Source organism: Sminthopsis crassicaudata, chromosome 5 (assembly GCF_048593235.1).
Source record: "Sminthopsis crassicaudata isolate SCR6 chromosome 5, ASM4859323v1, whole genome shotgun sequence".
Classification (NCBI taxonomy): domain Eukaryota; kingdom Metazoa; phylum Chordata; class Mammalia; order Dasyuromorphia; family Dasyuridae; genus Sminthopsis; species Sminthopsis crassicaudata.
In genome coordinates, this window is record NC_133621.1 from 199,555,334 (window position 1) to 199,582,304 (window position 26,971).

A 26,971-nucleotide genomic window follows, 5' to 3' on the forward strand; every position below is an offset into this window, starting at 1 on the left:
AATATCTAAGCACAAGGAGATTCTGGCAGGCAAGGTCTGGAGATCATGAAGCCATTCTCCTTTCCTTAGGGGGACTCTGCTTCCTTTCAGACTCGGTGTGGTGAAAACGGAATGATTAATGACTTTAGGAATCACCTTGATTTGCTCAAGCTCCCTTCACTTCCAGAAGACCAGATTGAATTGAGAGGCGGATAACGTAGAGCATTCTTTGCTAGGCGTATCCGGGGGTTCTCGCATGTATTGCCGTACAGAACCCAGAATTTCCCCAGCTGTGCCAGATAAGCAGCTCAGACTGATTTATCAACTCTCCCTTATGGAAAACAACCCAGGGCTTGGAGACTTTGTGAAGATTACCTAAGATTACACACTCCTCCTGCGTCCCTGCCCGGAGCTCCTGCTGCCAGCGCTCACCTTGAGCTCGCTTCTAACTGTGCTCTCTCAGGAGGAATAAAGTCCCGGATACAACCTAACAGCTTTGTTTTCCGGAGACCAAACTCTGGGGGAAAAGGTTGACAGTTTGTATCTCCAGGGAAAGGAGCAAAAGGCTGTACAAAGCCGCCCACTGTTTTAGCTCTCTTCTCCCTTCCCATGTCTCCTTCCAGATGATCTCTCCCTCCTCATCCACTCCCTAACTGATGAACTCTCCCTCCTCGTCCTCTTCCCCTCTTCTAATCCCCTCTCACCCACCCTTTCCAGGTCTTCCAACCCCGACCCCACCATTTTTTAGGAATAAACTACAGAACAGGGGAATAATGTAATCAAATTTAAGTCAGAGGGAGATTTTGTTTACTTTCTTTTCACAATTCCTAGCGGCTTCATTTAGGGGGAAGTAGTAGGGAGGAAATTCGGTTAGATATTTACTCCGTCCCCCACCCTAGCTCCGAGCAACTTCACCAAGCCACTCCCTCTGAGCTTCATTGGGCATGGAATACAAATATAAAGTCAGTCTTCCTCCGCTGCGGGAGTTTTCTGATTTTGCACTTGATCTGCCTCACTCGTGGGCTGAAAAGAAATGGCTCTTTCCGCATTTAGGGTGACAATGAATGATGGGAATACTATCCCAGTGCTGGGACTTGGTACTTATGCACCCAAAAGCGTAAGTACAGGGAGGACTGGGGTTTGTAGGTGAGGAGTAGAACTCTGGGAGGGTGGATGAAGCCTATTATCCTAATTCCTTTCTGGTCCCATCATACCCAGGGTGGCTCTAGAGATTCTTGGCTATAAATACACATTTATATGTCACATGTGGGATAGTGAATTTCTGTAAAACGTGACTGCGCTAAATGTAACACATAACTGAATTTGACAACCGTGGGCTGGCACAGACACCCTGGGTGTTGTAGTTCTTCCTACGCTTGGAAAAGAAAGCTAACATGGGGTCAGCCCTCAGATAAGAGGGAGTAAGGTTTTTCACTAAGTCCAGAGTTTGAAAAAGTTCTTGAGAAGGTAAGAGGAAAGATGAATATCTGGGTCAGACAGTGCCTGCTATATCTGCCTTTCCCACCTTCAAGAATTCCCATCTTCAGGAGAAATGATAGATGTGGGGCTATATATTTTGCACGTTAGATCCAGGAGCCTGAGTGCTAAGAAAAAAAAAATGAGGAACTGGCAGTGTGGATTTTCTGCCGTCCCCTCCTCCCCCCCCCCCCCCCCCCCCCGCCTTACTTCTGCTTAATTGTGTTTTTAAAAAATATTTGCTTAATTAATATTTAATTACATTTAGAAATTATTGTATGAATTATATAAGGAATCATTATTATATGGCATTTAAATTTAATTATGTAATTTTTAATATTTTGCAGCTATGGATGACTTGATCCTTAACTCTTTGCAATTTTACCCAAGACAAGAAGTTATTTTTGCTCTGAGCATAAGCACGAGCTACTTTCTAATTTTTGAAGCCCAGAATTACTGGTTGTACTTTATGGACATAGATTATTTAATGAGCCTGTGCACCTTAGAGAGATGTGGGTGTTTGAAAGTGATTGCCCGACTTTTTAGGAGTTAGTAGAAAGGACCAACAACCACAGCTCTGAACCTGTTCTATCCTTAGATGTCACTGTCTATTTATCAGAAATTCTTTGCCTCTTCCCTTTAGGTTTTGAGGTGAAAAGAAAACTTTTTTTGGAGGGAGTGGAGTTATTGTTGTAGAGTGCAGTTATCTAAATACATTTTTATGATTGTTTGTGGTTACATAGGGGGATATTCTGTCTGGGCTTATTGGTTGAGTAGCTGGGGAAAGCTTTTCTCCTTCTTTAGTCTTTATTATCTTTGCAATGTGAATCAGTATTGCTCAGTTTTCTGGCATAGTACTCTGCTGTCTTCAATAGCCCCAAACTCAGCACACTTAAAACATTCTAAGAAAGGCATGGAATATAGCAGCAGATCTTAAAACTAAAAGTTTAAAAACCAAAGTCTAAGCCAAAGAATTCAGCTGACCTGGGAAGATGTCTATTTGACAAAATAACTAATTCTCCTATTGCCCACATTTCTTAGAATGACCAAATGAAACAAGGACCTAATGAAAACAAATTGCAAAATGTGGCTGTGTATGGAAGAATTTGAATAATACTTGACCAAGAAAAAGACAAGCAAGAGAGAATGTGGGGATGAGAAAAAGAGTGGAAAGGAGAAGCAATAGCTAAAGAGCCATGTTTAAGGAAGGAGGTCCACTGGCTTAGTTGTTTTTATCCAGGTTGAAAAATTCTTTCCCTTTGACTCTCTAGACTCCCAAACATGAAGGTGAGATGGCTGTAAAGGTGGCTATTGACGTGGGCTTCCGCCATATTGATGGGGCTTTCCTATATGAAAATGAAAAAGAAGTTGGACGGGGAATCCGAGCAAAGATTGCAGATGGGACAGTGACCAGAGAAGATATATTCTACACAGGAAAGGTACTATTGGGAGGAAATTAGTGATTGAGTTTTGTGGGATTTTTTTTTTTAATTGAAAAATAATATGATATATAAACAATATTTTATGGGAAACAAAAAGGTATCCTCTCAACAAAGACAATCTAAAAAGCAAAAAGGAATTATTCTGTAAAAGAGAAAAGAAGTCTAGCTAGTGTTGATGAGAAATGATGGAATTTAACTCCCATCTAATTTTTTCAAAAGTAGAGTGGTCTCTCAACTAATGAGCAAGATATATATTTGCACAAGTATCTTCATTAAAGAATAGATACTGTCTTTGATCTTCAGGAGCTTATACTCCTATAAGGTAGTATAAAATAATTAGACATTTAATTTTCCCAAATAAATAATTAAGAAATCACCACAAGAACAAGGAAAATGAATTACCACTAGGACAGTGATCATATTTTCTGAATGAACAGCTGTGAGATTATTTTTATTTTGAAGCACCAAATGTCTTTTTTTTTTTTTGGTGTTTAGAGGACTCACTGTTCTTATCTGTCAGTTGCATAATTGAAAACTGTATAATAGCAGTTTAAATTTAGTTTTGAAGACTAAAATTATTCCTATTTTCAACCAGAATGTGTTTTTTGACTAAACCATGAGAATATGTGGGATGCTCAGTTAGTGGATTTTTTATTTTATTTTATTTTTTTAGTGGATCAAAAGTAGAGTTTATGGGAAAATAATATTCTTACTGTGAAATTCAGTGGGATCGTCTAGATGGTGCAGTATATAGAGTACCAGCATTGGAGTGAGAAGGACCTGAGATCAAATCTGGATACCTGACATGTATTAGTTGTATGACCCTAGGCAAGTCGTTCACCTAACATTAAATAAAAAAAGAATTTAATGTTTGACAAACTTGTATTTTCCCTAAATTAGAGATAAAATGTCTAACAGGAAGTTAAGTTCCAGATTTAATACAAAGAATAAAAAATCATAAACATGTAGTTGATTATTAATCATTATTTAAAATTACCTTATCATTGGGAAAACAACAATGCCTAAAAGATGAGACAAAAATGAAATAGACTTCTTTTTTAAAAATTAATTTATTTTTTATTTACAAAGCGTATACATGGGTAATTTTTCCAATCCTGACCTTTGCAAAACCATTTGTTCCAAATTTTCCCTCCTCCCCACCTCCTCCCCTAGCTGGCAGGTAGTCCAATATATGTTAAATATGTTGAAATACATGTTAAATCCAATATATGTATACATATTTGTGCAGTTATTTTGTTGAACAAGAAAAATCAGATCAAGAAGGAAGAAAAAAAAACTGAGAAAGAAAACAAAATGCAAGCAAATAACAACAGAGAGAGTGAGAATGCTATGTTGTGTTCTACACTCAGTTCCCACTGTCCTCTCTCTGAGTGTAGATGGCTCTCTTCATCACTGAACAAGTGGAACTAGTTTGGATTTTCTCAATGTTGAAGAGAGCCATGTCCATCAGAATTGATCTTTGTATAATATTGTTGTTGCCATGTATAATGATCTCTTGGTTCTTCACATTTCATTCAGCATCAGTTCATGTAAGTCTCTTCAAGCCTCTCTGAAGTCATCCTGCTGGTCGTTTCTTACAGAACAATAATATTCCATAACATTCATATACCATAATTTATTCAGCCATTCTCCAATTGATGGGCATTCACTCAGTTTCCAGTTTCTTGCCACTACAAAAAAGGCTGCCACAAACATTTTTGCATATGTGGGTTCCTTTCCCTTCTTTAATATTTTTTTGGGGATATAAACCCAGTAGTAATACTGCTGGATCGAAGGGTATGCACAGTTTGATAACTTTTTGAGCATAGTTCCAAATTGCTCTCCAGAATGGTTGGATCTATTCACAGTTCCAAACAATGTATCAGTGTCCCAGTTTTCTCACATCCCCTCCAACATTCATCATTATCTTTTCCTGTAGTCTTAGCCAATCTGAGAGGTGTGTAGTGGTATCTCAGAGTTATCTTAATTTACATTTCTCTGATCAGTAATGACTTGGAGCACCTTTTACATTGACTACAAATAGTTTCAATTTCTTCATCTGAAAATTGTCTGTTCCTATCCTTTAACCATTTATCAATTGGAGAATGGCTTGAACTATTATAAATTTGAGTCAATTCTGTATATATTTTAGAAATGAGGCCTTTATCAGATCCTTTGGATGTAAAAATGTTTTCCCAGTTTATTGCTTCCCTTCTAACTTTGTCTGCATTAGTTTTGTTTGTACAAAAACTGTTTAATGTAATATAATTAAAATTATCTATTTTGTGAACAATAATGATCTCTAGTTCTTCTTTGGTCACAAATTCCTTCCTCCTCCACAAATCTGAGAGATAAACTATCCTTTGTTCTAATTTGTTTATAATATCATTCTTTATGTCTAGATCATAAACCCAATTAAACCTTTTTTTTTGGTATACAGTGTTAGGTGTGGGTCTATGTCTGAAGTAGACTTCTTTTTAAGGAAGGTAACATGGAGTTACCTGCTTCTGAACTGCAGTAATGTGCACTCAAATTTGGTAGAAATTTAGCCACATACTATTATGTGATTTAATTAAAAAGTCTTATGTGTACTATGAAAGGCTTGGTTCTTCTAAGAAGTTCAGTGATCCAAAGAAATTTCAAAATATTTTGGATCGAAGGAAACTGAATGTAAGCATACTATGTTCATTTCTTTTTTTTTCTGTTTTTTTAATCTTTCCCATGGTTTTTCCCTTTTGCTTTCATTTTTCTCTCCCAACATGATTCATAAAGCAATGTGTATTAAAAATAAACAAACTTATAAAAAAAATCTCATATGCTTAATTTAAAGGTGTTCTCATAGTTTTGTCTTGCCATCCATATTTAACTGAATTTAGACAAGAAAGGGATTACAATAAACTTCTTTCAGCTTTTTTTTTTTTTTTCTTCTAGCTCAATTTTTATTCTTTTCCTTTGGTTTCCTGTAGTAACTAGTTTCTAGCACTTTGTACTTGAAACTTGCCAAAGATGTTAGTTGTTACATTAATTTATTGGAGGTAGGGATTTATATGAGAACAATCAAAACTTCTTGTTCCAATTAAATTGTATGAAAAGTCCTAAAATGAAATAGAAAAGTAAATAATAAAATACTAAAGTAATAGCAACATTTCCTAAAAACCTCTTCCCAAACTACAGGCATAGAAAGTTTCAAAACTAGCATATTGTCTGTCCTGTGCTTCTAAATCATTCTAAATCTAAATCTAAATTTTATGTTCCACCATCTTAGGAAACAATGTAAGGTAAATTAGCCACCTACTCAAGGTGAAAGTGAAGGTGCTGGATTTCAATGACTACTTCCCTATCATCTCTTTTTGACATTTGATTCTGTAGCTATGCATAGATGGAAGAAAATCTCAAAAGCTTATCAAAACACAGTTTTATTAAATTTTTTTTAACATTCTAGCATTAACATGAGTTGAGAGAATACCTTATTATTCACTAATTCAGTAGATGCAACCCAGAAAGTTTAGCTGAGGAGAAGCACTTCACTTCATGACTATTTTTTCTCCTCACCTTTCTGGCTCCAGGCTTATCTATTACTTCTTTTTAAGCCATATTTCCACTTCCCATCTCCATTCAGAAATGTCTCTATAGTGGGATTCACTCCCAACTTCCTTTAATAGACAGTTCAGACCCTTGTTCTAGTGTTCTACCAAATTTCTCCTGAAAGAGGTTCCTTTTGCAGTTTTCAAAGAATGTGACATGTTTTTTGAATTTCATAACAACTCTTAGAGGTAAATAGAATTTATTTATTATCCTTCATTTTATAAACAGACATAGAGAGATTAAGTGACAAAGAAAAACTTAAGCTGCTTTAAGATTGTTTTGGTAATTGGCCATTCTGGGAACTCAGCTTGCTATTCTGGTATTGACATGATTTTCTGGTCTGCTTGGAATTGCTTTGATAAAGAATACACAACTGAACCTACTCCTTGGATCTCTTTAGCTCTGGAGTACATACCACCGCCCTGATTTGGTCAGGCCTGCCCTGGAAGAGACCCTCAAGGCCCTCCAGCTTGATTACATCGACCTCTATATTATCCATTGGCCTGTGTCTCTTAAAGTAAGTATTAGAACTGCTTTGAGGTATACGAAAACTTTTTTCTCTTTTAGCCTTAGCATTTTTTAATCCCACTTCTATAAGAAGAGGAATGTTTTGTCCTTATTCAGGCTTTGTCTGGAGCAGGGCTTTTTCTATTCACCCCCCCACACACACACACTCTTCCTTGAGAAATTTTTATATGACCCCAAATATATAAAATAGGTATATAAATCAAATATTTACTGAAAATAAATCATAATTTCATGTCCCCCACATTCAGTTATAAGACCTCACATGTGGAATTATAGCTATATAAAATAGGTATGCAAATAAAACATTTGCTGATAATAAATCATAATTTTGCAACCCCCACATTCAGTTGTAAGACTCCATGTGGGGTCACAACTCAACAGTTTAAGAAGCTTTGGTCTAGAGGACTGCAGATTAATGTTCTGACAGGAGAAAAAAAAAGCCTTTTTTGATAGGACTGGGTGGCAGTGTTCTAATATTTAAACTAGATGCTTAAATAATGTAAGCAAAGAATATCCTGATTTAACCTTAAGAGATGAGACTGGTCATGGTGATGTATGCCTGTAGTCCCTGCATTGGGGAATTCATTTGACTTCTTGCCAACACGGTCCAATGACTTTGGGTCAGAAATAAGGAGGAAAAATCTTAGAAATACATCAGAGTGCTAAGGAATCTACTCTTGCTGATAGCAAATTCATATTCCTTTAATTTTGTATGGATTTGATTTTTATAACTTTCAGGATGCTTATAGCTAAATCAGCAGCATTGTGTAGAAATTTAGGATAGAAAAGAAAAGCATTTCACAGAAAAAGATTGGGTTACCAGTCCAAGGTGAAAAACAATAGTATTTGGAACGTATGTAGCAGAATTTATTATCAAAATTTAAAAAAATGTACAAGAGCCAGGGATAAGAGAAAAAGAACAAAATTTTACAATTAGCCTTTGATAATTGTGAAAACAAAATTTTTAGGAAAAAAAAAAACATTGGTATGTCTTATTAATGGACAGAAAGAAGTTGCGACAATGGCATAAATCCATCCTCAAGCTCATACTTTGTCTCTGCATAGAGCTTAGGGACGTTCTAATATTAGCCCACTAGAAGGTTTGGGAATTTTTTTTTATTTTTATTTTTTTCCCTGAGGCTGGGGTTAAGTGACTTGCCCAGGGTCACACACAGCTAGGAAGTGTTAAGTGTCTGAGACCAAATTTGAACTCGGGTCCTCCTGAATTCAAGGCTGGTGCTCTATCTACTGTGCCACCTAGCTGCCCCCTGGGAATTTCTAATTTCTAATTTTTAGTTTATTAAGATGCCACATAATATTTGTGTTGCCTAATTTTTTTTTCCATGCCTGCCCCGGGAAGGGAGGCTAAGGCCGGGATGTTTAGTTTTGCTTCGTGGTCCCAAGGTTCTTTGAAGTTCAGAGATGTCAGCTCTCTGACATCTCAGAACACTATTTGGATCCTCTAAGCTTTGGCCTTGGCTGTTCTGACTCAAGCTCAATAGCAACTTAGTAGTTCTTCCAGTTGTTCCTCCCTCCTGCACCTTAGGACTTTCTTAGGCAAACTCTCCATTCTTGATGAATCCAAACCAAAGCCCTTTAGGCTTCAGGTGCCACATCTCTCTGAGAAGCTTTGCCTGGGAGAGAGGGGAAGAGTGAACTTGTTTTGGGGGCTGCTAGATGACTTTTTCTGCAGTTCTGGAGTAAGATTTCATTTATCGTTTCTCATTGATTTCTTGATTAATATTCAGTGTGACATAAAGTTCAGTTTTGCAAGAGTAAGTAGGTGGTAGCTGGGCTTCTTTTCTCTATTTCTGGAGGCCATTTTTTAAAAATTGATTTTTCAAATAGCTTTTTATTTTTCAAAATACATGGAAAGATAGTTTTCAACATTCACCCTTGCAAAACCTTGTGTTCCAAATTTTTCTCCCTCTCTCCCCATCTTTCCCCTCCCTTAGACAGCAATTTTATCCAAGATAAGTTAAAAATGTGCAATTCTCCTAAACATATTTAGAAAGCTATCTTCAATAGTCTTTGAAATGCTAGGGACAGGGGCAACTAAGTGTTGCAGAGCATTGGCACTGGAATAAAGAGGACCTGAATTCAAATGTAGCCTCAGACAGTAGTTGTGTTACCCTAGACAAATTGCTTAATCCCAACTGCCTCAAAAAAAAAAAAAAAAAGAAAGAAAAGAAAAAAATGCAAGGGACAAAAGAAATTTGAGCAATATTAACAAGTCTATATAGCTTAAAAAAACTGGGTGATGTCCCAGTGCTTTCATACTAAAAAGGGAAATCCTACTTTTATTGGTTAGTGAGAAAGAAAGAGAAATTGTATGGGTATTTAACAGATAACCAATAAAGAGACTTGGGGGATGAAGGGATTTACAAATCATACCATTATCTCTTTTGGGGAAGGGAAGTTCAAGAAAAAAAGGATGAAATGAATGGGGACAAAAGGGGAGTGAGAGAGGGAAGAGGAATGAATGTGTTAGGAAAGGGGAGAATTTTTAACCAGAATAACCATGCATAAAAATGAATTGAAGATTTAGCATTCTGGTTCTGAGCCAGGGATCACAAAACAGGAATTACTAAAACTATCTAGTAATGAGGTAATTCCTTTTGGTATACCCATAGGCTAGCTCAGGAGCTTCTATATAAATATCACAGGTACTTAATAAATGCTTTATGAGTAATTGAATGAATGGATATACATGAATCCTACAGTATAAAAAAAAAAAAATAGGCTATTTAAGTAAAAAAGACCCCGTCTTTTCCTTTTAAAAATCAGTAGACTACCAAGTTAAAAAGTGGCACATGCTGTCAGAGCCATGTTATTAAATTAGGTGTTTTGCTTAATTGTTTGAGGACATATGCTTTCTATTGGGGTTTGTTTAGAAATGTTTTGTGTCACAAATTATCAATAAAGTTTTAAATAAAGAAAGGGTTTGATTAGATGATTTCTAAGATTTTTTTTTTCAGATCTATATTTCTTATCTTCTGGAGTTGTAGTGTTATTATTCATGTATTTGACTGACTTCCTACTGGTAGAAGCTAAACACTGATAAAGCAAGAACTATGTCACCATTTTATGTTTTATTTATGGCACCTGACACAGTGTCTTATACAATAAACACAGTAGGTATTTAATAAATATTTGTTGACTTGAATGGACTCATTCACTTGCTTGATCATCTCAGAAAGACAAGTTTCTCTTTTCTAATTACAGCCTGGCAAAGATAATATCCCACTGGATGAAAATAAAAAAATTATCTCTGAGTTTGTGGATTTGCGTGACACTTGGGAGGTAGGTGACTTGTGGCAATAGATACCAAAAACATGGTGTGGCTTTGAGGTACAATTAACTCTGCCTAAAAATGATTATGCTTGGAGAGGGAGATCCTCAGGTAGTTGGAAATGAATTTTATCAAAGAAAACACAAAAGACAACTTGTTAAATGGCATAAGTACAGTATTAGAAATCTACACTTAGAATTTTAGCTTTGACACTAATTTGGGGATGTTGTAAGTTATCTCAATAATCTGATGAATAAGGACATTTGGACTAAAAAATAGACCCTAATGGTTTATTATTCTATATTAATAAAAAAAATATGAGTGTGGATTAAATGACTATTGAGAGGATAACTGGAAAATCCAGGGAATTGTGGACTTCAAGATATTGTTGAAGCAGGCTCTGTTGGTGGCAATGGGATCTTGGGTTTTTTGATTTGGATTATAGAAAGGGGAGGATAAGAGAATAATTACATTTCCAGAATTTCTCCCAAACTCCAAGAAATTTAGACATCTTGTCAGATCAGATAAAAGGAAAAAGTCCCAGGTCAAATAGAAAGGGAATAGCAGGGGAGAAAATATCAAAAGTAAGGACAGGAAAACAATAGAAACAATAGATAGGTGGGGAATTTGTTTTTCTGGTGCTTATTGTTGTTTTTGTTTCTTGGCAGAATAGATTTTGTTACCCACATCAAGGAATGAAAGGCTAATTTGAAAATTCTGAGTATGTTGACTTTGGGTCTTATGATTTTAAATTCCATTCACTGAATATAACTGAAATAACCAATTATCTTCCATATTTTCATACTTTTCTTGAAAAGGCCAATGGGATTCAATGTCATGTAGGTGAAGTCCAGTAAATATATTTCTTTTAAAACTAAAAAGATACCTAGTGAAGAGCTGTCCTCTAAACCAGCATAGTAATAAAGTCAAAAGACCTGAACTCACATTATGGTATCTTAACTACCTAGATAGAGTTTGTCAATAACTTCTCTAGATCCTGATTTCCTTGACTAAGAAAAGTCAGACTAAATTGTATCTAAAGCACTTTCTAGTTTTAAATTCTATGAGGGTCTTTTTTCAAATCAAAGAGGAAATAAAAAAGACAAAGGCTACATGATGGAGTGGGAGAAGGAATCTACTCATCGTGTTATAGTGATTCACAATCTTTCTCTACTCAGGCCATGGAGAAATGTAAGGATGCAGGCCTCGTGAAGTCCATTGGAGTTTCCAACTTCAACCGCAGGCAATTGGAAATGATCCTGAACAAAACTGGGCTTAAATATAAACCTGTATGCAACCAGGTAAAAAAAAAATCCCTTTTCTAGCGCAATTATTTTCTTATCAGCTTTCCTTTCAAATGAAAGGAGAGATCATAGTTCCCTGCCATTCTTATCTTCATCATGGTGCTCCATCTCTTTTTTGGTGAATCTATTTCTTCTTACTTACATTTTTCAAGTTTTTAATAAACTTATGTCCTTGATCCTTTAAACCATAAAGCTTTTAACAGATATGCAAGGTTTCATCCTATATAATCCATGAGGTCATATTTTTATCATATGAACATATCAAATGAATATATTTTTATCACATGGTTGATTTCCTATTAAAATGGCTCAAATAATTACTACCTAAAAGATTATGTGATGATAAATACTGATGGACATGGCTCTTTTCAACAATGAAGTGATTCATTAATACATAATAAAAGGTTTTACAAATAATTTTTTAAAGTATTTTATTTTTTCAAATACATGTAAAGATAGTTTTTAACATTCATTTTTATATATTTTTTTATTTTTCAAAATACATGCAAAGGTAATTTTCAGCATTCACCCTTGCAAAACCTTGTGTTGCAAATTTTTCTCCCTCCCTTCCTCTCCTCCTGATCTAGACAGCAAGCAATTCAATATGGGTTAAACAAGGGCAATTCTTCTAAACATATTTCTACATTTATCATTTTGCGCAAGAAGAATCATATCAAATGGGAAAAATGAGATACAAAAAAACAAACTGGTAAAAATGAAAATACTATGTAGTGAACCACATTCAATACCCATAGTCCTTTCTTTGAATGCAGATGGATCTTTCCATCACAAGTGTATTGGAATTGGCCTGAATCACCTCATTATCATTCATTTTTTTTAGATTTTTGCATTTCAAATATTTTCTCTTCCATACTTTATTTCCCTCTTCCCCAAGACAAGAAGCAATCTAATAAAGATTATACCTGTTCAATCATTTCAAATATATTTCCAGATTTGTCATGTTTCGCAAGAAAAATCAGACTAAAAGGGAAAAAAAAACCAAGAGAAAGAAAACAAACAAAAAATGAAAGTACTGTGCTATGATCCACATTCAGTTTCCATAGTTCTCTCTCTAAATGCACATGACATTTCTCATCCCAAGTCTTGCATCACTGCATTGCTGAGAGGAGCTAAGTCTTTCATAGTTGATCATCATATAATCTTGCTATTACTATGTGTAATGTTCTCCTGGTTTTGCTTACTTCATTCAGCATCATAAACAATTTTCATTAAATTAAAGTTCTTTTCCTTTTTACAAACATCAAACTATTCACCAGTGGCAGTATCTGAACCTTATAACTATTCACCAGTGGCAGTATCTGAACCTTATAACCTTTATCAGTTGGTTTAAAGTTTTTTTCTTTAGCATAAAACTACTTTTTTGTCCCTTTCAGCTCTATGTAAAAAATCTGGCCTCAAATACTTAACAGTAATTAGCTGTGTGATCCTAAGCAAGTCACTTAACCCCAATTGCCTTGCAAAATTTTTTTTTTCTTGATAAGGGGGAGCCTTAAGTGGAAATATATTATACTAACATTCTGTGATTTGGAGCGTAACCAGCAAATTCTCAAGTCCTTTAATTATTAAAATGCTAACTATTGTCTTTTTTGGGCCACACACATCTTATTTTTATTAGCTAAAACTTCAGTATTTATTGTACTACAGGTGGAATGTCATCCTTATCTAAACCAGAGCAAATTATTGGAGTTCTGCAAGTCAAATGACATCATATTAGTAGCATACAGTGCTTTGGGATCTCACAGAGAGCCTCTATGGTAAGTAAGAAGAGGGGGTCTAGAATGGATTCCTTAATCACTCATAAAGTTCATTCCAAATTTTGTATGTTTACAAGTTATGCAACACTGAGTAGTGGAAACAGTATTGACTAGGGGATTATACTTAATGGTATTTAACTCCCAGTTCTGACATTTTCCTAGTTGCATGATCTTGAAGAAATAATTTTTTTTTATTTTCTGAAACTTACTTTATTCAAATATCAATTTTAAAAATCATTTAAAATAAAAACATTACAAAATATATTATATATATATGTGTATATATAGATATAAATATAAATATGTATCTATAGGTATCCTCATGCCTCTTTAACCAATTAATTTATAACATTGCATCATCTTCTCTTGATTGTCCAGGCAATAATAATAAGTACCAAATTTCTTATATCCTATAAACAAAGTATATATATATATATGTGTGTGTGTGTGTGTGTGTGTGTGTGTGTGTATCATATGACTTGACAGACTATTAGGTGATATAGAACCATCTTTTCCTGATCTAAATATATGATGACTGTCATGCTCTTATTTCTTGTATCTTTTCACTAGTTTTTCTTTCAGCTTTCCAGCTGTCATTTGTTACAGTTACCAATAGGCCAATCTTTTCTTTTTATTTAAATTTCCTATTGTTAATCTGCTAAGATCTAGGAAAAAAAGTTAATAATAATAACTAATAATAGAAGTTTACACTCATTTCCCAGTGTTCTGCTGATCACTGATCAATTGGAATTGGTTTGGATCCTCTCATTGTTGAAGAGAGCCACATCCATCAGAATTGATCCCCATATAGTATTGCTGTTGCCGTGTATAATAATCTCCTGGTTCTGTTCATTTCACTCAGCATCAGTTCATATAAGTCTCTCCAAATATCTCTGTATTCATCCTGCTGGTCGTTTCTTACAGATGAATAATATTCCATAACATTCATGTACCACAATTTATTCAGCCATTCTCCAGTTGATGGGCATCCACCCAGTTTCCAGTTTCTGGCCACTACAAAAAGAACTGCCACAAACATGTTTGCACAAGTGGGTCCCTTTCCCATCTTTAAGATCTCTTTGGGATATAAGCCCAGTAGTAACGCTGCTGGGTCAAAGGGTATGCACAGTTTGATAACTTTTTGGGCATAGTTCCAAACTGCTCTCCAGAATGGCTGGATCTGTTCACAACTTCACCAACAATGCATCAGTGTCCCAGTTTTCCCACATCCCCTCCAACATTCATCATTATCTTTTCCTGTCATCTTAGCCAATCTGAGTGATATCTCAGAGTTGTTTTAATTTGCATTTCTCTGATCAGTAATGATTTGGAACACCTTTTCATATGGGTAGAAATAGTTCGAAGAAATAACTTAACCTTTCTAAGCCACATTTCATTATATATAAACAGAAGATAATAACATTTGTTCTGCCCACCTCATGGTATCATTAGGAGGTCCAAATGAGATGTCTGGAGATGTTTTTAAAAATGCAAAAAGCTAGAGTAATATGAAGGATGATTACTATCCATTGAACTCTATCCTGATCACAGATTTCAAAATATTTATTTTTTCTTACAGGATAGATGAAAAGTCTCCTGTTCTTCTAGATGACCCAGTCCTTGGAAACATTGCCAAGAAACACAATCGGACACCAGCCCAGGTTGTTCTTCGATACCAGATTCAGCGAGGAGTAGTAGTCTTGGCAAAGAGCTTCAATCAAAAGCGGATCAAAGAGAACTTTCAGGTAAACAAGTATGCACAAACATTAATGTTGCTAAATGGAATATTGGAGAAAATGATGAAAAATAAAGAAGTTTAAAAGCAGTTCATTAGGAGGGTAACTTCTGAGGATCCTAATTGGGACCTGAAGTGATTCAATCTGATGGATGAAAGTGTAGATTCACCTCCATTCTCTGCTCTTCTCAAGGGATAGCCAAGAAATTACTTATTTGCTTCAATTTTCTGAGGATTCTATTAAGTGAACTCTGTCTCTTCTTCCCACCCTTCCAATCAGTCTCCCCATGCTTCTGGCTGTTTGAGAGTGCTGACATTAAAGGACTCTTTGTTCTTTAAAATTTTTAACTTTTCTGTTTCAATTATTGCTTCAGCTGAAGGATAATGGATTCTACTCCATACTCTTAACTTTATTCTGTGTATATGTGTGTGTGTGTGTATGTGTGTGTGTGTGTGTGTGTGTGTCTACTTTAAATGTATTTATTATAAAGAACATATTGTAGGATTCAGGTTTTTAATACACCTCTATCTGCTTCCATTTTATAGGTGAGGCCATCCCATTCATATTCATAAATTTGATTATTTCCCTCCATCCAATTTTCTCCCTGTTTATCCTTCTCTCTTTTCAACTTGTCTCTCCTCAACTTTTTGCTTCTGACCACTACCTCCCTCAATCCACCCTGCCTTGTATCAATATTTCTGCTTCTTATTCCCCTTCCCTTCTACTTCCTGAGAGTTCTGGAATTTGACTATAATATTCCTTGAAATTTTCATTTGGGTATGTCTTTCAAGGGATTATTGGTGGATTTTTTAAATTTCTATTTTGCTTTCTGATTCTAGGAAATTGAGGCCTTAATATTTTCTTGAAATATGATGTCCAGGGTCTTTTTGATAACAGTTTTCAAAGTTTTAAATAGTTTTAATTGTCTATCTTGGATCTATTTCCCAGGTTTGTTGTTTTTCTGATGAAACATTTCATATTTTCTTCTATTTTTTCAAAGAACTTTTCATTCTTTTGAAATCAAAAGTCAAAAGAATGAAAAAATAGAAGAAAATATGAAATGTTTTATCAGAAAAACAATTAAGAATAGATATACTTATATACATGTATATTCACACATACATATACATACACACAAACACAAAGAGATATAAACATAATACACATATTACATATATATACACACACACATCCTTACAACTACATACATAGATATACACTTATATATACATACATACACATTTAAAACAATATTAGTGACTGAAAATGTAAACTTCTCTCTTTTTTTTTTTTTTTCAAAATATATCCATAGATAGTTTTCATCATTCACCTTTGCAAAACCTTGTGTTCCAATTTTTTTTGCCTCCCTTTCTCCCACCCTCTCCCCTAGACAGGGCAAGTAATCCAATATATGTTAAATATGTGCAGTTCTTAATAGGCATTCTTGTTTCACCTCTGGTCCTATTGGAAATGTGTTCAGCTTCTCTCCATTACAAATAATGCTTGCTGTAGGTTTTAGATAGATACTGCTTATTATTTTAAAGAAATCTCCTTTTATCCCTATGTTCTCTAGTGTTTTTAATAGGAATGGATGCTGTATTTTGTCAAAAGCTTTTTTTCTGTACCAATGTGCAATTCTTTTATATATATTTCCACAATTATCTTACTGCACAAGAAAAATCAGATCAAAAAGGAAAAAAATGAGAAAGAAAACAAAAAGCAAGCAAACAACAAAGAGTGAAAATGCTATGTTGTGAAACACACTCAGTTCCCACAGACCTCTCTCTGGATGTAGATGGCTCCTTTCATCACAAGATCATTGGAACTGGCTCAATTATCTCATTATTGAAAAAAGCCGTGTACTCCTGGTTCTGCTCATTTCACTCAGCATCAGTTCATAAAAGTCTCTCCAGGCCTCTCTGAAGTCATCCTGCTGGTCATGTCTTACAGAACAATAATATTCCATAACAGTCATATACCAAAAGTTATTCAGCCATTCTCCAACTGATGGGCATCCTCTTAGTTTCCAGTTTCTGGCCACCACAAAGAGGGCTGCCACAAACATTCTTGCACATACAGGTCCCTTTCCCTTCTTTAAAATCTCTTTGGGGTACAAGCCCAGTAGTAACACTGCTGGACCAAAGGATATAGATAACTTTTTGAGCAGAGTTCCAAATTGCTCTCCATAATGGTTGGATTTGTTCACAACTCCACCAACAATGCATCAGTGTTCTAGTTTTCCCTCTACATTCATCATTATCTTTTCCTATCATTTTAGTCTATCATTTTCTGAGAGGTATGCAGTGGTATCTCAGAGTTGTCTTAATTTGCAATAAATTTCTCTCGAATGATTTTTTTTAATTTGATTTTGAGCTCAATGATTACTACCCTGACATTTTTTCCCTAATAAATTGTACTAATCTTTGTTATTATGTTTGTGAATATCTCTTATTTCATATCCCTGCTAAACTCTTCTTTTTTACTTCTACATGTTAACATGCCTTGCTATTATTTAATCTCTCTGCCCCTCCCTCACCATGCGTCTCTCCCTTGTCTTCTCCCCCCACCCTTTCCTTCCCCCTTTATCCTATTCCTATTAATCTACACACCTCATCCTATTCCCATTAATTTCTAGATGCCCTCCTGTATTCTTTATTATTCTATATCCCCTTTCCCTCTCTCCTTATCCCTTTCTCATTAATCTACATATCTTATCCCTCTCTCATTGATTTACACACTCTTCTATATCCTACCTATCCCATTGCTCCCCTTCCCTTATTTCTTTTTTTCCCCCTTATTTCTTTATAGATTTTGGAGGGTGCTATATCCTTCTTATGTGTGTGTGTGTGTGTGTGTGTGTGTGTGTGTGTGTGTGTGTGTTATTCACATTTTAACCCAATGTGAGAAGGTTTTCAGAACTACCAGCCCTCCTCCTCACCTAATTCCTCTGTGTTGGTCCTTGCTCTTACACTTTATAACACATAATAACTATTTTTATTTTTTCCTAGCTGGTTTTGCTTTTTAAAGTCACATCATACTGAGTTCTACCCCAATCTTTCTTTTGGACTACAATTATTATTGCCAATCTTAGATGCATGATTTGCAGTTCTATATATAAAACATAAACAGTTTGTCCTTAGTGAGTCTCTTGAAATTAGTTTTTGATGTTGGACTTTATGTTTATTTTTCTATTGAATTCAGGTTTTTTGGAGACAAAATCCTGAAAATCTGACAGTACGATGAATGTCTTTTTTTCCTCATTCAATATTATACTTAAATTTGCTGGATATATTCTTGGCCACAACCCTAGTTCTTTTGATTATGGATATATAATATTTCAGGACTTACAGCCTTTCATTTTAATCACTGGTAAATCCTGTGCAATTCATATTGTTGCTTTAGAATATTTGAATTTTTTTTTCTTTTTGTTGGTTGTAAATTTTTTCCTTTGATCAGTAAGTTTCAAAAGTTATTTAATGATATTCCTGTGTTTTCCTTGTAGGATCACTTTGAGGTGGTTGGTGGCTTTTTTTTTTTTTTTTTCTGTTTCTACTTTCCCCTCTTGTTCTATCACTTCAGAACAATTTTCTTTCATTATTTTTTGTATTATTGGGTCAAGATTCTTTTTTTTTTTTTTTTTTTTTTTAGTTACATATAGTTTTCAGGTAATCCAATTATATTAATGTTTTTTCTTAATCTTTTCTAGATCTGTTGCTTTTCTTCTAAGATGTTTCACATTCTCTTCTGTTTTTTTCCATTCTTTATATTTTGTTTTATTTCTTAATATTTTATAACTTCACTGATTTCCTCTTGATCAATTTTAATTTTCAGAGTCATTTTCTTCTTAGTTGATTGACTTTCTTTTCATAATTTTGTTATTCTTGAGTTGTTCTTAGTTTTTCCTCAATCTCATTTGATTTTTAAAATCTTTTTTTGAGTTCTATAAATTCTTTCTGAGCAAATTTTACATTACTCTTCAGCTGAGTTTGGGGTTCTTTATCACCTGAAGAAGTTCCCTCAGTTTTCCAGGACTCAGGCCCTCCCCCCACTGTCTAGGAAGTAAAAGTACCTGTGGTAGTGGTTGAGGCTACCTCAGAACTTAGCCAGCCCCCTAGGGCTCCCTGCTTGCTGTTTGAACAGAGGTAGTCATTGTCCTAAGAGACCTCCTGGTCTGCCTCCCAAGTCTTATTTGCTTTTCATTGGTCTGTGTTTGCCCTGAGGTACAATTTTATTTTGTTTGTGGGGAAAATCTGGAGTGCTTGGAATTTTCTGACCTATTCCATCATCTTCTCAGAATCCTCTCAAGGAGTTTTCTTCAGTGAATTGTTTTACATCTATTTTCTTTGCTTCCTTTACCAACCTGTTGTTGACTCTTTTTTTTTTCATGACATTTTTTTCACTCTTATTTTTTTCCCCAGTTTTTCTTCTACCTCTTTTATTAAAATTTTAAATCCTTTTTGAGCTTTTCTGGTTGTTCTTTTGGGGCGTGAGTAAGACCAATTCACAGTTTTTTCTTTGAGAGTTTGTACATGTTTTGACATTGTTGTCTTCCTCTGAGTTTGTGTTTTAATCATTTTAGTAATTTTCTATGGGCAGGTTCTTTTTTTGTGGTGATTTTCCCAGTCTGTTTCAACTTAAAGTTGAGCTCTATTCCTAAGGTTAAAAAGGACACTGTTTCAAGCTTCTTACACCTCACCCACTGGTCTGCTCTGCTGGGGGTGTGGAGTCTCTTAGCTGGCTTGATCAGAGACTGAAGGGCCTGGTGTGTTGGGGCTGTTGACTCAGGGCCTTGCTACTGACATGACTGGTGTCACCTGCATTGGCCTGTGCTCCCCTTTTACCTGAGAGAGTTTCCCCATCGACTTTCTAAGTTGTCTTATTCTGGAAATTTTTTTCTTCCTGTCCTTTCATTGGTTCGTGTTCTAAAATTCATTTTGAAGCATTATTGTATAATCGTTTGCAGGTGAATTTGGAACAGTTTAGATGAGTTCCTGCCTTACTCTGACATCTTCTGTTTTAATTAGTAAAACTGACTTTAAAATCCTAAATGTTTTTGTTTCTTTGTTAAGTGCAAAGAAGAGGAATAGGGCTTTGATACTGATACTTGATTAGGAAAATGAGAACTGGGTGGAGAGAGAGAGAGCATAGAATCTTTTAGCCTGTTTTTACTAGAGGGATCTGGATGGGGGCAAATGAGAAGGAATCAATGATTTTTAAAATATTTTATAAATTTTGCAAGTTGGGTGACAACTCACATGAATTAAGTTGTTGTGTTCCACCTCTTAAAACCCTCAAAACCAGAAAAACAGAAGTTAAAGCAATAACATTAAGGAAAAGAGAATAATTATAAGGATGCTTCAGGCACATTTACTTCTTACACTGTGAAAGTGTTCCCAAAGGTTTTGTTCCCCAAACCCTTTCCAACAACATGTCATGTATTGTGAATCACCAAATAATTAAGGGCTTTAAATAAATGATAAATTTTGCACAAAAAAACCCCAAATGGAAATTTATATTAAGTAATTATTAAACATAAATATTCTACCTAAAATTATGAAAACTTCAAATAGAAAACTTTAAAATTATAATTCTGAATATTTTATGTGGGTCATTCACTAAAAATTTTGTTTATTATTTTTCTTCTTTACACTAAGAATTTTAAAGAGTATTACAGTAAGATTTCATATTCTTACAATTATCTGCAAGACTTCATTTTTTAAACATATTTTTGAACATGAAAAACAGTGAAATTACTGTGGAATTACATAATCTTACGTAAACTCAAATTTTTATATTGAGCTCTTTTATTTGAACAGTTTTGCAATTTTTGATTCAACAACCAATAAAACATTTTAAAACTATTTCCACATCAAGTTTATTTCTGTATTTTAGTTTAAAATAAGAATAAAGTGAAAACTTTTTCTCCCTAAAATAATATGGTGGAAAATGGTAGGAGAATTTTATATGTTCTCTTTATTAAAAATAAAAGTTCATTTTAAAAATTTAACCATGTAATTAATTAACAAAAACAAATAGTTAAGATATAAATGTTTTAAAAATAATAGATTTTTATTTTTCAAAATATTGAAAAGATATTTTTCAATATTCATGATATTTTTCAACATTCACCCTTGCAAAACTTTTTCTAAACTTTTTCTCCCTCTCTCTTCCCCTTTCCCGTCCCCTAGAAAGCAAGTAATACAGTATAGGTTAAACATGTGCAATTTTTCTAAATATATTTTCACACTTCTCATGCTGCACAGAAAAATCAGATCAAAAAGGAGAAATGAGAAACAAAAAAGCAAGAGTTCATTTCAGATTTTGAAACCAAAGGTAACTTGGCTCAGATTCCCTTTCCAATAAACATTTGCTGAGATAGATTTGTTTAATATGTTGATAAGAGATTTTCTGCAACTGAAACAAAATGCAAACTCGGCTATATAATAGATCAAATACATACCTTTGAACTTAGAACAAGAAAAAGCAGTCCACAATGGAGATCAAAAACATTTGTGAGAAATGTATTGAAGAAATTGGTATGATAATTTTGCTGTGTTGTGTATCACAACTATTTGCAATTCTGTTGAAGTGGCCAAAATCTGGGTCTAACCATTTGCATTTCATTGAGCAGGCTGATTGTTAGGGTGGATACTGGAATATCAAAAAGTGTATTAGATATTGACTCTATAAACATTAAAAACACACATACACATACAGATAGACTCTCTGATCAATAAATTTGAAGCTTGCATAAGACAATCTTCCACCTGGCGCACAGTTGTCATTTCATACCCTTTGTCACACATTGGAGCTGGACTTCAACACAACAAAAAATGTGAAAATACTATGTTGGGATCCACATTCAGTGCCCACAACCCTCTCTCTGGATGCAGATGACTCTCTCCATCACAAGTCTGCTGTAAATGGCCTGAATAACCTCTAAAAGATTTTTCTAATGGTTAATAAAAATCTGAAAAAAAAGTCAAGACCATCATTCCCACAAGGATTTCTGTGTCTGTATGGCTGCTAACAGGAAAGGAATCACTTCTAACTTAGCCAACATGTTCTTGAAGTTTCTCAACCTGTCAAATTGTTTCCAAACAGTCATGGCCATGGAAGTCCAATATTTGGGTAAATGTGATAAATGCACTAAAGAGGCAATTACACATTTTGCTTCATTTTAAACAATATTTATTTCTAAATTATTCTTTGTAGGGTAAGAATCTCTCAGATAAAACTTCATCCTTTTCTATCATTGGTGAAGTGCCTCAAAGAAACACTGCTGAAACACTCATCAGTGTTGGTAATCAATCAGTTCATTTGAAAATTTCCCAAACTTAAGAATAATACCAAAAGCAGAGGATATATTTCAGTTAGGAAACAGTCTTTATACAGAAATAAAAAGCAATATAAGTGGTTTTTTTTCTCTGCAGAATGCTTGTGAGAGTCTGCAATGGCTAGTAAGTGACCATGGATTTCAAACAATCTGACATTTTTTTTTTGCACTGCAAGAATGCAAATATCAGCATCTTGATCTCCTAATTATACTACTGATGAGATCTATAAATGCTAACGGAGGTGGATGAAGGAGCTCTTTGATGTGGTATACAGAATGCAAATGTGGTATACATCATGCATCTGATCACTTCTTGGGAATCTGTACTCAAATATTGGAGTTCCATGGCCATGACTGTTTGGAAACAATTTGACAGGTTGAGAAACTTCAAGAACATGTTGGCTAAGTCAGAAGTGATCCCTTTGCTGTTAGCAGCCATACAGACACAGAAATCATTATGGGCATGATGGTTTGAATTTTTTTCAGAAACAATCTTATATTGCTTTAAATATCCACATCCTTGTCACAGGGGAAAATATATTTGCAACAAATTTTGGGCAATTATTTGCTGCTTAAAGCAGAATTAAGTTGTTTAAAATATGAACCTATTGGACCAATATACAGAGTCTTCAAGTGGTTCCCCATGAACAGCTAAGTGGAAACTTCTAGATTAAGGGAAAGCCTATAACTCTAAAAGGAGGATATCAGAAAGGGCGACTCCACCCAAGGAGATGAGGGCTATCTAAGTGGAAGTAAGATAGTTTTCAGGTATCCTAAACACCTTCAACATCAGACAGAATTTCAAGTCCCAGGGGAGAATGTGAATGATTTAATTAATCAAGGTGTCTGTTCCTTTCTGAGGTGCTATAAGCAGATCCTACTTACTATAATATTTTCTCTTCCCTGGCAGGTGTTTGATTTCCAGTTAACTTCAGAAGACATGAAAGTCATTGATGGCCTTAACAGAAACTTGCGCTATTTGACTCTTGATATGTGAGTTTTTGCTCTTAGCATCTTATTTTCTATCTTAGAAATTTGTGACTGCAGGAACATAGGACAGTACATTAAAAGAAGGAGTTCTTTCTTCAGGTTCTTAATGGAGAAGTTATAAATCTACAAAGTATAATGTTTTGCAATAGTCATAAATTTCTTCCTTTTATATGAAGTAGCATCCTGGACCTCTCCTATGTATTTATTCTGGGTCAGGTCTTTAAAAAAATCATTTTAGAAGCTTGCAATAAGGCATTCACTACTTGAGTCATTTCTCTGCCCTCAAACATGACTGTTCAGTTCTCCACTTACAGTAATCAAACTTCTCCCGTACAAAAGGAGATGTATCTTATATCAGAAACTTATGTCTCTGCTTATTAACTATGAGACAATGAACAAATCCCTTAATCTCTTTGGATCTCAGGTTTCTTAGAAAATCTGGAAAAAGCAGCATTTGGATTAGATGATCTTTAAAGTTTTCAAATTAAGCTTTTGGCCTGGGCATAGATTCTGTGAAGATGAACTCTTTAGTTTTAATTAATTTTAAATTTAATTTAAAATTTAAAAAAATTTAAGATAATTTAAATTTTAAAAATTTTAAATTAATTTACCATGGAAAGGAGTAGTCATAGACATGCAAGAATAGATGAAGAAAACCCATTTCCTATCATGTTTCTTGTACTCCTCTATCATTCCTCAAGAAGTAAAGTTTTGAAAAGCCTTTTTCCATGATTGCTTTTATTCTCATTAGGTGATTGGTCCCATGGTAGTAATGTTGGGAAATTTTATAACCATGATCATTAAAGTAAGCATGATATATATATATATATATATATATATCCTTGGGTTTTGTCTCTAACTTTGCAACTTTTGTTTTTCATGTCTAAAAATGAATTATCTTTCCTCCATACACTCCCTACTCTAACCTTGCCCTGTTACTGTAAAGGACACTGCTTTCTTTGGAGACCCAAGGATTTCACTTTTTTACATCATGTGAATATACTGCCTTTTATTCTGATTTGGTCACCCTCACAGTGCAGGCCTTTATTACCTTATACCTGAACTATTACAATAGGCTTTTAAGTGAGTCTGACTGCTGTAAATCTCCCCATTTCAGCCCATACTCCATTGAGTCACTATTAGCTAATTTTCATGGCTCCCTCTCAACTCTAGGAGCAAATACAAAATTCTCTGTTTGACATTAAGAATCCTTCATAACCTACTCCTCCTTCCCTACCTCTCCATCTTCTCACATCTTACTCCCTGTCATGTACTCTTCGATCCAGTGACATTTTTGCTTTTTATAAACAAAGCACTTCATCTCAGAGCCCTAGAGATACAGGGGCCAAAGAAAACAAACTGCTACAAAGATTATAAATTTCTTAATCTGGGAAAGGGTGTGTTTGAGGAGGCTGAGTTTGGGGAAAGGGAAGGTGTTTGAGTTGGTACATTGGAGAGATTTCTTTAAAACCTAAAATGCATTTGTTTCTCCTTTTTAGATTCCAGGACAATATCAACTATCCTTTTAATGATGATTATTAATAGAGTTCTGACTCAGAAGATTTATGGTCATTGAAGTTTTCTTAAAGAAATAGCTGACATTCTGTTGATTTTCATGGAAATGAAATCCAGTATTATGGTCAAACCATGCTTCTATACTAAGACTTAGTTTAAACTCTGCCTTTCCTACTCTAATTAAAGACAGATATAATGGTACACATTTATGTAGTATTTCAAAGTTTACCAGTCACTTTTCATGCAGTAGTGCAAATTTTATCTACTATTTCTCAAGAAAGGTAACCTTTACTTAGAGAGATTATATGGAGTAAGTCAATAGGCTCCCAATTTTCCTCTTTCTATAGATCTTATCATATAATAAATACTTCAACATATATGTTGATATCCTTTTTAACATTGTAACTATTCAATTCCTTAATCTCCTTAATTCTCCTGAATTAAGTACTCAGATAAATTGTCCTAGGAATGGTAGTCCCCTTCGTTTCTCTATAATTTCATTGCAGCTTCTTTTCACATTCAACATGAATGTGAAATTTCTATATTTCTAATTTCTATAACTTTTGGTATGTGCTGTGATTTGCCACTACAGGGTACAGAAGTAAGTCATTCATTTGTAAAAAAAAAATTAATAATAATAATCCTTTTTTAGTTTAAATCCTTCTTGGAGCACAAATCAAGCATTAGCAATTAAGAAAGTAATCATACTCTATGATTACACATAAATAATGAATATATAATCACTCAAAACCCAGAAGACGACTAGTCACTATAAACCTTGAGACTGATAAATATCTATATCTGAGGTAAACCCTAAGGCAAAAATAAAATCTTTAAATCTGGGATCGATTTAATAAAGAAGATATAATTTGAATACAATTTTCATAATTTTAATAATTAATGACCAAGCAATCTATCAAATAATAATCTATCAAATTATCAAAAATAATTTTTATAAAGCTTTTAAGTCTAACAATAACATAATCAGTATTCTGGATTTTTAAATTTATTGCCAGTCAAATATCATCAATTTGGTTAAATGCATATATAAATCATCTTACATAAAAAGGTTTCATTTATTAACTACATTCAAAAGAGCAGTATTAAGTAGTTACACTTTTAATTCTTATTCATTAAGTTTCTAAATAAATCACCTTCATGTCAAATATCATTTTTTTTTCATTAAGGTATGGTCCACCCATAAAGGGTAAAATGTTAGGATTATTTCATTTTAAATGAACTACATTATAATTTGGTTTGGATTTACAATCACAAATAACCTCATTCAAAACTTCAATTTCGCAAAGGCCATTAAGCTGCCAGCACCTCAAATTATAGTACCAAGTGTTTTAAATTAGCTTTATTCCCAAGATTTACAATGGTAGTTTCAAGTTATCTCCTTAAGATATTTTAGCATTTACAAAAACTTTTAAACTGTAACTTGGAAATTTGCAATAAAGATATTACATTTAAAAATTTGTTTTCTAATTAATTTATAATAAATTTCTACTAACCATGAAAAAAATTTTCTTTCTTTACTTGTCACCTTTATCTCTGTAACACCAATCTGACGAGGGTTGAAATGACAGAAAAAGTATTTTGAAATTTTTTCTCTTTCTTTTAAAAATTTTTCTCCTTTTTTTTTTAATTCCTAAAACTTTATCTTGAGCTAAAAGTCTGAAGTGGGGGTAAAACTCTGGTTATTAGGAAGGAGAATTTTGCATAAAATTATAGAAAACTGGGAAAACTATTCAAATATGAAACTTCACTAGTCTTTCCCTCCATTCTCCCTTTTAGTAATTTCCCCCCCTGTTTTTATTGCTTAGCTGCATTTTCTCCTTAGAAATATTCCAAGGTAGCAAAATCTCCAAATAACACCAGATATGACAGAATACATTTTCCTGAGGACCTTGTAGAGTAGGAAAGGGGTTTCCTACTATTGGGATACTAGTGTTTGGCATAAATGTCCAATCCTGGTTAAAAGTTTATTTGACTAATGCACATGGAAGCTTA

At 34.2% G+C, this 26,971-nt stretch overlaps 1 protein-coding gene across 1 annotated transcript; it reads left to right on the plus strand.

The window, feature by feature from the left end:
* Nucleotides 1–935: 935 nt before the first annotated feature.
* Nucleotides 936–26,434, plus strand: LOC141542442 (prostaglandin-E(2) 9-reductase-like). The gene is made up of 9 exons (XM_074266851.1): nt 936–1,096; nt 2,727–2,894; nt 6,883–6,999; nt 10,236–10,313; nt 11,481–11,603; nt 13,272–13,381; nt 14,961–15,126; nt 23,364–23,446; nt 24,943–26,434. The coding sequence occupies exons 1-9, from the start codon at nt 1,013–1,015 to the stop codon at nt 24,983–24,985; spliced, it is 972 nt and encodes a 323-aa protein (XP_074122952.1). The 5' UTR covers nt 936–1,012; the 3' UTR covers nt 24,986–26,434.
* Nucleotides 26,435–26,971: the final 537 nt, after the last annotated feature.